General features: G+C 36.8%; 1 protein-coding gene across 1 annotated transcript in view; it reads right to left on the minus strand.

Annotated features, from left to right (window-relative positions):
* Window positions 1–1,645: 1,645 nt before the first annotated feature.
* Window positions 1,646–13,057, minus strand: part of Adamts-1 (A disintegrin and metalloproteinase with thrombospondin motifs 1) — a 75,738-nt gene continuing 64,326 nt past the window's right edge. Inside the window, exons 15-17 of the mRNA XM_073083291.1 lie at window positions 6,809–6,913; window positions 4,354–4,486; window positions 1,646–3,302 (exon numbers count right to left, since the gene is read on the minus strand). Of these exons, the coding sequence (XP_072939392.1) occupies window positions 3,024–3,302; window positions 4,354–4,486; window positions 6,809–6,913 (517 nt within the window). The 3' untranslated portion in view covers window positions 1,646–3,023. The remainder of the gene's footprint in view (window positions 3,303–4,353; window positions 4,487–6,808; window positions 6,914–13,057) is intronic.

Consider the following 13,057-nt stretch of genomic DNA (forward strand, 5'->3'; position numbering starts at 1 on the left):
TCCTTCCCGGGGTTGCTGGCCGGGCGGTTTGAGCTCCCACTCTTGCCGCCCGCAACCCCGGGAGCCCCTTTTAGTCGCCTCTTACGACAGGCAGGGGATACCGTAGCCCTATTCTGGTCCCGGAACTACAGGGACAGTAAGATATGTACTAATGAACAGTTATCTAATAATCATGTGACTACATGATACTTTTACACCTGATGTAAAGAGGTCTCTTTAGCCATTGAAGGGTATATAAACGTGATAGATTTAATATTGATCTCTGTTGTTATAGCCTGGACTAGTATCCACACTCAGCCAAGTAGGTGACTTCGGCAAGACTCTGTAAGGAAAGTTTATGTCCAGGAATAGTGTGATTCTGATGACGTAACTGAGGGTGGGTGGAAAGGCGTTTCGCTTCCATTTTCCGACTCATAAACTAGGTATGTTCGTCTTGTGGTAGACTTACAATTTATCTCGGTTTTGCCTCATGTTGTTTGGGATGAGATATTGGGTTTTAAGTTTTAAAAATGTATACAGCAGGAAAAATTGGAGTAGGGTAGAGAAATGTTCTTAAGAAAGTAATATATTTCATAGTTATAAGTAAGTACACCATGTTATATTAAGTGGTCACTGTATTTGAACGGTATCAAAAGTTGATAGGAGTAATACTGGACATGGACTTACGCTCCATAACAGCCTGTCTATTCTCACGCCTGGGGCGGTCCATTTTAGGGGTTGGCAACCTTTTCAGAGGACCGCTGGAACCCAGGCTACTTTTTGTTTTTTGAAGTGAAAACTTTTTTAGCTGCGTTGTGCACTTTTTATAATGGGTAAGAAAAATGTTAAACTCGCGTCAGGACACGTGGTCTGATCGAAAGTTCGTAAGACGGCAAAGCAAACTGCAAAAGTCAAGATGTCATCCGGTGTCAGTATAGAAAAAAAAAAATGCCAATGGGTGTCAGTTTCATTCAGGTCAGGATTTGAAAGTTTTCACTTCCGCCGGCACTCCCGGAGTGTAACCCCTTAATGTTTTTTTGATGTGAAACATCTATAGCCGCACGTAAAACCGATTTCTGGCGTGGCCGTCGCCACGTGGCCGTCGCCACGCTATACGATGGTATATATATACAGTCTATATGCAGTAGTGTGTACGGTGTGGCGACGCGTCGCCATGCGCAATCGACTGTGCGATTCTCTCCCAAAATCTCAAAAATCTCAAAATCGTAATATTTTATTTTATCATTATGACATATTTAGTTCCTATCACAATATGTTCTTTTCTGCGTATTACTTTTACAAAATAATGTCGATGTTTCACATCTGCCAGGCGTCCCGTGACGGCTCACATTTTTTTTCTATAATATATAAGTAGCAGACGAGCATGCCACAGTCCACCTGATGGTAAGTGGTATTGTTGCGACTACCTACTATGCGACGACCTTTTCATGGCCCGCGACTTTGTTTACACCCTTTCAAGTCCTTAACTTTAAAAAGGTTGTTAATATCTAATCATACTTGTCCGTCTGTAAAGAGGTTGGTAAATAAAATATATTCTTCAGCAAATAGTTGTACGATAGGTAATATATACACTAGGTAAGCAAACAATACGAATAGGTGCTATGTATCTCGATACGAGGGAAGGTAAGCATTGAAACAAAATACATTTACAAGAATATCATGTTTATTTTAGTAGTGGAAGTCGTGTACAATACTATGGCACTTCGTTCCCTATTGTTACTGGTGGAATAATTCTATTCTTATACCTACTTACATAAATATCTAAAGACAACAGTTATAACGAAATACTGGTTACAATGAGACCCCTCGGGTTCAATTCTGTGAGTATTTTATTAATACTATTGTTAGAATTTTACGAATGTACTTATTGTTCATTTTGTATAAAAATGGTATTTAAAAGGCTTTGTATAATACAAATTGTTACAGTTACTTTTAACTGTGTATTCTATGTTTTTATATTCCAATGCTTAGTAGTCACTACCGTATATGAAGATATGTAACTAATTCCATATAGAACACAGGTTCTACCTAAAGCCTTGCCACTCCTGAGGACTAAAATGGTAATATGTAAATCAGACAGCATGTACCTATAATTATTGGTATTATTAGTAAATTAAATAAATTGTACGAAAACATTAATAATACATTGCATTGTTCTAACTCATAATTAATAGTTATACTACTCGTATATACCAAACCTACTTTGTTAAAACATTTCTAAAATAATTACGTATTTTATCGCACATAGAATAAGCTGTTTTATTTCCCTGATTGTAGATCATAATGAATAGTTAAATGCTTCACTGGGAACGCAGCTCAGGTAAATGTAGGGACGCAAGTTAGTCAAATTATCGATACTTAGATTGAACGTCTAAGTATAACATATCGACATATTATATTAATGTCATCGGAATTACTGTGATATTTTTTATATTTATAATTCAAAAGTAGGTGTTTTTATTGCCTATTTTGCTTAATTCCTATCGATACAAAATATTTCACACTTCTATTTATGTCGATATTTTTTTCGATATGACAATATTTTATGGATATCAGCTATGGTTTGAATATCGATATTTTGGGTTCGATAATATCACAATTTCGATATATTGTTGCATCCCTAGATATATGCAATTTCCTAGTATTCGTGCTACAATGCTTCATGGTGATTTAGTACGAACGTGCTTTTCGAAAAACTATTTCAAAACGACGTCACAGTGATTTATTTATAAAAAAAACTTTTAACTGTTTATCATTGACAACGCTTACCATTTGTTTGAAAACTTTTTGGAATTTCTTGATTGAAATGTTAATCAGACTGAATGATACGAGTATTACAATCGGGTACCTTAAATGTTTAAAGTTCCCATCGATAGTTCTATCAAAACATGTTTTTTTATTAATAGTTATAAACGTACATTTCAATGAAAACACGTTGTCTAATAGCTAGTAATAAACATAACAACGTTTATAATATAAACATATAAGACGAATGAATGAACCAAACATTGACTGGTTTTGAACTATGGAACACCGACTGTATGTGTGGTTACACTTCTACAGGCGTTACAGCAGTACTTCCTAAACGGTGGTAAGATGCAGTTCCTTTCGAGCTGGTCCCGCGTGAAGAGCTCGCAGTACTGCGTGGTGTCGGTGGCCGGACACGTTGGGGCCTTGGGAGGACATTTCCGAAGACGGCAACGCCGGCGTCTTTCTCGAGGTTTCGGACCGCAGAGGTATTCGTTGGATGCAGGACACACTAGAGGACGGTAGGAGAGTCCCCGGCCGCATGTTGCTGAACACTGGAAAAATGTAATAAAATTCATTTTAATATTACTACTTACTGCTTTTAGATGGGTTTTAATGTAAATACATATTTCGCAAAACTACTGCCAGTAACTAGCTATTAAAAAATTAAAACAAAGTAACTAAAGGTAGGACTTCTTTCCTGTCACGCGGCTTTGTACTCGCATGTGGGTCTGGTCCTCATACGTACCACTGGCCTCCAATCGTTTCATGGATAGATGATAAAAGAAGTATATATGAAACGATTGGGTGCGAATTGCACACATGTGGATTAGATCCCGGTAAAAACCCGCGTGACAAGAAAACGTCCCTAGAGTCGGTTTTATGATACATTTCCAATTCAAACAAGTAGCAAAAAGCTTTTTAAAAAATATCTTTGTATTTTTAATATGGTTTTAAAGAGATGGGAAACATTTCAGACTTCAGAATTTTATATTCTTATAGTGACATTTAACTATCGGTTTCTTATGCAGTTTCTCAACATTACTCTCCTTATTTTCCAGATGACAAGATTCGTTGTTCTAAACGTATATAATCACTAGTCCATGTTAGACCTACATTGAAGATTTATGTCGCCTTCTATTTCACGCCACATTTCTTGTTCTACGTTCGGATGTTTTACGAAGGTTTTGGGCTGTTCCTTTTTTGTTACTGATCCCGACCGTTATTTTTGATTGGGTGAATTTGTTTTCAGCCTTTCAGTTTTATTATTACGAAGTGTATATAGATATCCCTTGGTTCTTTTAAACTGTGATATACTGTGATAGGGAGGAGGGTTGGAGTAGGTGTCGAGGGATGAGGAAGGTGGAGGGTTAGGATAGGAGGCAGATTTTCTGGTTTCGGTTTTAAGCGTTCCTTATCTATTTATTTATTGCAAAAAATATTTTTAGTGCAAATAAAAGCTAGTTTATTTTATAAAATACAATGTCCCACTTTAACAAAATACTTATTTAATACTCTACAACCTGTATCTTACGACTGCTGAGAAAACTCATGTTTTATTCCGCTCAGTTTCACAAGAAGCCTTACAGATGCAAAAAGTCTTACCGCAGTCCAAGGCAACTCCTGCCAGTATACCGGACAAGGCAGCCGGTTGCAAGGCTGCATTTTTTCTGGCTTTTTCGAAGGACACAGCCCCGGAGACACGCTGCGTCTGATTAAATCTCTTCTTGATGATATACTGTAAATATAACGATGAATATCAAAAAATAACACTCCCTTAATAGTTAATACATTTTTTACTTTAATGTTTACATTTTAATAGTTACATTAAATGATTGATGATTTTATTCTGATTGATTCTTGTTCAAATACTTTGAAGTTTCTTCTCTTTAAAATTGTCTTTATGTTTTGGTATCTTCAAGTATGTAATCATATTAACATTTTTTTAACAGCGCGTAGCCCACCTGACGGTAAGTGGCGACTGCCACCCGTGGACATCCATAATCAATCCCAGGTAGGGTTCGAATACTACAAGAAATCGGCCACAGACGTATTCCTAAGTTGTGAACGCCTCGTAGAAGTGTCTCTCTTACCACACATTATTGTCCCATACCATTTATTTTGAGTTAATCGACCGTCATTTTAAATTTCATTTATTTGTACAATATGGGTCACTGCGCTGGCAGCGAGCAGATATTTTTCCAGTCGATTGCGGTTTAGTCACTGCTGTAGGTTCTCCGTAAGTTTTCTCCCTGAAGGTTTACATTAGGGATGCACAATATATCGGTATATCGAATATAAAATATCGATAGTTCTATCGAAATTGAAATCACTGTCGATACGATTATCATATCAAAAAACGAACCCAATAAATCGATAGTTTTGTCGATATTAAAACTGTCTAGATATTTTCATATAAAATATTGAAATATCGATATCGATTTTTTTATATTTTATTTAGTACTATGACTCATAATGACTATGTTGGCGAAAATAAAAGGTTGTCAAATTAATAACTTTAGACATTTGTCCGGAATAAAAAGTCCTCCTATTTATATAATTGAATCAACGATATATCGAAATATCGTGTTGAAATTATCGATATTATCGGTATTTCGATATTTCAGATCTGCGATATAAATAGCGATATTTGTATCGATAATGTCACAAACTTGCATCCCTTTTAACATATGTGCATAGCTACGCTTTGATGTCTTCGATGCCGAGTAAATACATTATTACGTTACTACTAAGACGTTTCTCCTGTTATATACCTTCGACACTGCGTTATAACGGTCTAAAGGTTAGAGATTTTCTCATAGGTATCATAACTATACTCTATAATACTGTTCTCTTATTTATTTTTAATGTTAATTTAATGTGAAGGTAGGTACTGTAATTAAAATTTCCAGAGCCTTCTTGGCTTGGCTGAATTGCTCGCGTCGTCTTTACGTCAATATAGCGTTTCACGGCATTCTTCATAGTTTATGTGTAATAACGTTTGGCTTGATCACAAGCTATGTTGCGAGCTCTTGCAAACCTACACAAATCAAGAAAAATGCTCTATCCACATGTTTGAATTTGTGACAGTTTGGCAATCGTGTAACCGTCAGATCCTAACTAAAGTCTGCCACAGATTTGCCCCTACCTACCATGAGGACTAAGCTGAAATGCCTCAGAAATGTATATTGCCCTTACCACACCCTAACCAGAAAAAAGCAGCGCTTAAGACTGTTGTTATTAGGTAGTAATAGGTGTGGCGGTGGCGCCGCTGGAACCATAGCAGGTTCTAACACTATCAAACCATATACCCTGATTTTATCTGGGTCAGGTTTGATAAGCTAAATAATAGTTTAAGTTATGTATCTAAAGGGCTAAAGTAGTTTACATAGTACTCACTATCTGCGAGTTTACATAAAGTCAAACATCATATTGGATCGCTTCCCGATAGAGCTTTGTGGAAAATCCGGGCCATATTTACACGGTCGAGGTATTTGACGGGCTTTGATGTAGGGAACTAAAATAACACATATACGAAGCCTACCTAATTCATTATCATTCATGACTATGGAAATATTTCGGAAATACGGAACTAATTTTCTCCTGTAAATATTATCTTGTGTCTTAAAGGGTAACGATAACGAAGTTATGATAGGGGGAAAACATGCAGAAAACCTGTTTGAAGGTGACATAACCCTTTTGTGGTTGGACTCCGGTGTCAACACCGCCACACGTATTTCTGCCTCATAACAGCAGTGTTAAGCGCTGCTGTGTTTTGGTTTGAAGGGTGTAAGAGAGACTTACTTTTCCGAGGCATTCGAGCTTAGTCCTCGGCGGTAGCGGCGGATCTGTGGCTGACCTCAGATAGGAATATCTAATTCTATCGTGTTGATTACAGATATCCATGAACAGCAGTAGTCACTTACCGTCAGATGGACAGCATGCTCGTCTGCTATTTTTATATTATAAAAAGTATATTTATAAAATATTTTATAAAAAGCGTTCCCAGGAAAGTGATCGAACACTTGAGTGACAGTGAAAAATCGTTCAATTTACGAACCTGATATTGGAGGGGACGCAGAATAACTGTCTCTCTTGTAAGCCCGCGTCGCCGCACGTCGCGCTGCATTCTTCCCATTCGCCGCCCGCCCACGAGAACTCACAACTGTGGACAGAATATGAAGGAGTTATGTATTTAGCGACACATTTTCTACTGTTGTGAGAGATGGAAAATGTGTATTGAGGATATTGAACGGGGTACCAGGTTATTACACTTTACCATTAGATAATACTTGACAATTTACTTGTAATTAAAAATCTTAAATCATTATTTTTTCATGTTTTTAAAAGAGCATTTGAATTGACTTTTAATTTATTTAGGATTGACTCTGCAACTCTTTGCACGATTATTGGATGTACTTACACGCAAGCCTCAGATATTAGTCATCGATAATATATTAATTTGAATATTGGATTAGAGGTATCAAAGCCATTAGGTCAGCTTAAGGGGTCAGCGGCTCGACGAATACCAAAATAGACCAACCTTGCAACTGGCTTCTCTCAAAGCCGACTCCCATTTTCAGATTTACATTGGTCATGCTTAGCGCAGTTTTCGACTTCGAGATTTCTATTCGTATGTATATTCGTATACATAGTAACCTTGCTTTAACGGCAACTAACTATTGTAACGAAATCACAATGATATTTTGAAAAGTGTATGATTTATGAGAAATAGCAATTCTACGCATATACTATATAGTCTCAATCATGGTACTCAATCGTCTCATTCTAAGACAACACTGTTTGTTTAGGTCACATATTATTGCAAAATCTTTTTGAAACAAAACCCAGCGACTCATTTAACAGGAAAACTACTCATTATTGACATAAATGTACTGTAGATCGAATAATGATTATCATTATATCAATAATGATTTATTTCTTTCAATAACATCAACATTTTTCGTTCAAGTATGTATGTTTCGTTCAAGTATGCTTGTATGTGGTACCTATATATTTTCACTGTGTTATTTTTCGAAATCATGAACGTAAGGAAATAATGATCACTTACTAAAATGGTTATGAAAAACATTGTACTTATGTGTTATGGGTTGTGAATAATAAGCACTGATACAGAAAGTGTCGAAAAAGTTTTTCTCTCTTAATCAAATCAGAACACAAAACTACTGTTTGATTAACATCAAAGAGTTCGAACAACTTTCTCAAACGTATATGCATGAAAATGGCTCTAATCCAGCAGCAATAAAATCTTAGCAGAGGAGGTACCTATTCCAAGTGTGGAGTAGATTAACTTTTCGGTAAGAGTGTGGATGAGGAGGGGTAACTGTGATTGGCTTCATTTCCATCCATCATTTTCATTTTCATTCTATCCATGCATTCCGAAGTTGGTAAAATATTTTCATTGCCATTTTCCATAAGTTTATAATGTATTTCCATCTTAGTTTACTTCGAAATATGCTCCTCTTTCTATTTAACACTGAACATAAGTTTTAAACTTCGCTTGTAAGCTAGGTAACAGTGTTACGAATTCCGTTATAAAGTATGCCGGAGATGCCTTCACAAACAACCTATTATTACTACGTCGGAACTACGGAGACAGAATAAGCCCGAGTTATTTACTTTTTTCAGATTTTCCTTGTTAGAATTCTCTCGTTAAGAATGTTATTTTGTATACTTATGGCGTTGACGTTGCAATGATCACTGCTGTTCAACATTGACAATCGTCCACAAATTGAGGAGATAATATTATAGTTGGTCATAGACTTCATGTCAGCTCGTCTCTATAGGTAAAGGTCCCTTACTACAGACTTTGAATTAGAACAATGCTACAATACGTGGTAAAGCTTTGTGATACGAATCCGGTGATAGAATTAATCTATTTGTGTCCCCTTACTTATGAATGCTTGGGTTTATGGTATTTTTTAAATTGGGATCTGTTCGTCGACTATAGACTCGTTTACTATTTCATTTGAATAAGAAAGGCAATAAATAATAATATTTTATTAATTATGGTATTACCGCAATATAATCACCTTAGATGGTCGACATAAGAGTTCTACCATCGACTACGTATATCAAATCCGCTAAGCTTTCAGTATACTTTGAACATCTAACTAACTCAACCTATTCGATATTTGGAAATAGAGAAATACCAATCAAAAATAAGCGACGGTTCGTATGACTTGCAAAATATAGTCCGGTAAAAGGCTTAAACAAGGCATTTAAAGGGAATAGGTTAACGAGGCGTGATGGATTGTGACGGTCCGGTGGAAAGGGGGCACGCCCGAAAAAACTCAGCGATAAGATACTGCTTTGTACAGGTCATTGACTTTATTATTCTTTTACCCTATTCATTAGCGATCTTTTTGTGGTCGGCTCCTTTTGTTATCGAAAGGCAAATTGCCCTTGATTTTTTAAATTTTGTTTTAATTTATGGGTTAATTCTACCTTAAATATTAATAAAAAGCTCGGTCTCTATCGACTGTCCGAGGTTCGAATCCCAGCACACAGGTCTGATTTTTTAATGTTTTCATGTATTAATACTATAACACACGCTTACACCTTAAGGTTCTTTTAATAAAAAGATCTCAGCGATGTGTTAAGGCGAATTCGCACTTAGCCAGCGCAGTATAATACGGCTTAACCCCCTCTTAAAATTATCATTTGCTATAACGATGTAAGTAAACATCGTAAGCAATCCCTGGGGCTTAATAAGGACTCAAACGTGTGTGAAATCTCCTAGTTCGCACCTACCCAGGTGGTCTTAACCCTTCTCATGCTGCATGGACACATGTCCAGTAATGGGACATTAATGGGTTTATTACATAGAAAAGACGCATGGTTTCCCTTGATTTCTCTTATAACGGGCTTTAATAATATAACTATCAATGGTTATTAACCTTTTTTTTTTTCTCGAGGGGGAAACCTTCAAAAGGTACCCGACGACGTGGGAGCGACGCCGGGTTATGTGGGATTTTTACCGCACTAAAACCCCCCCCGGTGGCCGTCCTCAACGCTTGTTGGAGAACTCCGGGATCTCCGACGGAACACAACCGGAGCCCTCCAAGCGCGATGCCCCGATCGGGCTCTACCCTGGGGGAGCAGTTTTCGCTCCTCCCACACCATGTAATGTTTACGACGGTATGCGACCACACATACCGCCGTCCTTCCCGGGGTCGCTTGCTGGACGGTTCGAGCTCCCACTCTTGCCGCCCGCAACCCCGGAAGCCCCCTTTTAGTCGCCTCCTACGACAGGCAGGGGATACCGTGGCCCTATTCTAGTCCCGGAACTACAGGGACAATCAATGGTTATTAACATATGTCTATGTTCACCGTATTTCACAAATGATAATAAAATGGTCCAAAATGAGATATAAAAGTAAATATCATTTTCATAATATACAGAGACTTTATTTATTTCGTGGAAAATATATTTGATATGTCCGAACCGATTTTTATCTTTTTACCTACAATGTCATCGCCGATTCTAATAAAACCTTTCTACAGGCAGCACATTATTTCATATTGACGTAGTCTATGTCTTATTCTCAGCGTGGATAGGGATGCCAGACACAAATCCATTGACAGAGAATCGATTTTTTGGATCAAAGATATCGATCTTTTTAATCGGTATAAAGGAATGAATTCGACTGGTTATACGTTAGAAACCCGAATACCCCGTTTTAACTTTTTTCGTCTCGTTACATTTTCTTGCATCGGTAGAGTTTTTTTTCACTAAAATACAATATAAGAAGTAGTAAAATAAGTCATAAATCAATTTATAAGAAGGCCTTCCTCTAGTCTTCGATATCTTTGTGGGTCGATGCTTGGAATTTCGATTTTAAATTCAATTCGATTTCAAAGTCGATATTCATATAAAAGAATACACATCCCTAAACATAAGTGAATATTCTTACTATGGAATTTAATATTGTTCTTCGATGATCAGTGCCAGCTTCATTCGAGAATAAAGGATGAAAACTTGGTAATTAAATTCTTGATCATATCAAACTTTATTTCTTTTAGCTTAGATATATAGAGAAAGCTAATAAGGATTCAAAATTGGATTTTCAATATAATTGTTTTAATTTCAAATTCATTCAATTATTTTATGTGATCCGTATCGTCTAAGTATTTTTTTCTCGAAATTCAAATAGGTAAAAGGTCCTTCCTGAAGTTCCTGAAGTGAGATTTAAGTAAGATCTATATGAATTACTACCTCACTAATTCACATTTACATTCACATATGTGAAAAACTAACTAAGGAATACCGCTCTATATTAGGCTCCAGTTTGAAGAAAAGGTTTATAGAACAGTAAATAACCATTACTCGCTCTATGTACGAGTGTGTGGGTGTTTGTATTATAGTCAAACATATGCGTTATACAATGATTTATAACCACAAAGAGCGGTCAGGAAATTTGCATGTCGTCAAAATTGCATTTTCATGCCAATCCTGGCTTTGTTTCACAGGCGGTTGGGGATTCCAGACGTGTTATTTTTTTTGTCAACTGGAAACACCATCTGTTGATAATGTAAATGCTAGACTTCGTAGAAAAAGTAGTTTACAATTTTGAAGTTAGAAATTATAAAAAATCCCAAAGTTAATTTTTAATATGGTTACTCGTTATCATCAATCTGTTACCATCCCATTGTTGAGAAAGGATCTTTAGGCACAACTACATATATCGGGGTATTTAAATCATAGAATACTCCGCCTGCATTTTTTGTAATGTAAGATTAGCAGACGAGCATGCAGTCCACCTGATTGTAAGTGGCTACTGCCGCCCATGGACATATAGATGTCTTCTAAGAATCTAATCTTATCTGGGGAAGATTACAGGATCTTTCCCAGATAAGATTAGATTTTTAACTGAGGTCGGCCACAAATGCGTCTTTGCTCCTGAGTACTAAGCTGGAATGCCTCGGAAAAGTATGTCGCTCTTACCACAGCAATCCCTTGCCTACAACTTTATTTACATCCCGTACCAACTGCGTGGAGAAGTAAGCCCCAGGGTAATCAGTCATCCAGGCTTGCTACATGGTGCCGGTCATAGATGGTGCCGCCACACCTATTTCTGCCTAATAACAGCAGTGTTAAGCGCTGCTGTGTTCCGTTTTGAAGGGTGTGGTAAGGGAGACATACTTTTCCGAGGCATTCCAGCTTAGTCCTCAGGGGTAACAGCGCATCTGTGGCCGACCTCAGGTAGGTGTATATCTAATGCTGTCTGGGGTTGGTTACAGATGTCCATGGGTGGCAGTAGCCACTTACCATCAGGTGGACTGCATGCTCGTCTGCTACTCCTATATTATAAAAAAAAAACAAAAAAAATGTTTTGCTACCCTTGAGGACTAAATTGTAACGCCTCAGATAAGTATGTCTCCCTTACCACATTGTCACATAATTTATTTATATTTACGGATACTTAGTTGTAATGTCTCTCTCATCCTCAATTACATGATTGAAACTTTAGCTTTATTTATTTGGTTAGAGATCGCAATTTGTGGTTCATTATCTAAACATGTATCTGCTGTCCCATCACTACCTCAGTTGTAGTTTCTCCCTCATCCTCAATTATATGATTGAAACTTTAGCTTTATTTATTTGGTTAGAGATCGCAATTTGTGGTTCATTATCTAAACATGTATCTGCTGTCCCATCACTACCTCAGTTGTAGTGTCTCCCTCATCCTCAATTATATGATTGAAACTTTAGCTTTATTTATTTGGTTAGAGATCGCAATTTGTGGTTCATTATCTAAACATGTACCTGCTGTTCAATCACTACCTCAGTTGTAATGTCTCCCTCATCCTCAATTACATGATTGAAACTTTAGCTTTATTTATTTGGTTAGAGATCGCAATTTGTGGTTCATTATCTAAACATGTACCTGCTGTTCAATCACTACCTCAGTTGTAATGTCTCCCTCATCCTCAATTACATGATTGAAACTTTAGCTTTATTTATTTGGATGGATATCGCAATTTGAGGTTCATTATCAAAACATGTACCTGCTCCATTCACTACACTGACAGATTGGTTTGATGCTCCAATTGCAACATATTGACTATACAGCCGATAATTAATATAGTTCTAGCATAATGAATGGACACTCATTATTGCAGGATTCACATTTCACGTTAACATAACACATCATTTTGACATTTACGCACAAAGTGATGGGTATAATTCCATTTGGATAATTACTTTACAACAATATATAGACCTATGTTATGTTGATCTCCATAGATTACTACTATACTATAAACTTTGTAAAGTACCATTACT

This window comes from Epargyreus clarus, unplaced genomic scaffold (genome assembly GCF_041222505.1).
Source record: "Epargyreus clarus isolate Ecla_fem2 unplaced genomic scaffold, WU_Ecla_fem_2.2 ptg000019l, whole genome shotgun sequence".
Taxonomy (NCBI): domain Eukaryota; kingdom Metazoa; phylum Arthropoda; class Insecta; order Lepidoptera; family Hesperiidae; genus Epargyreus; species Epargyreus clarus.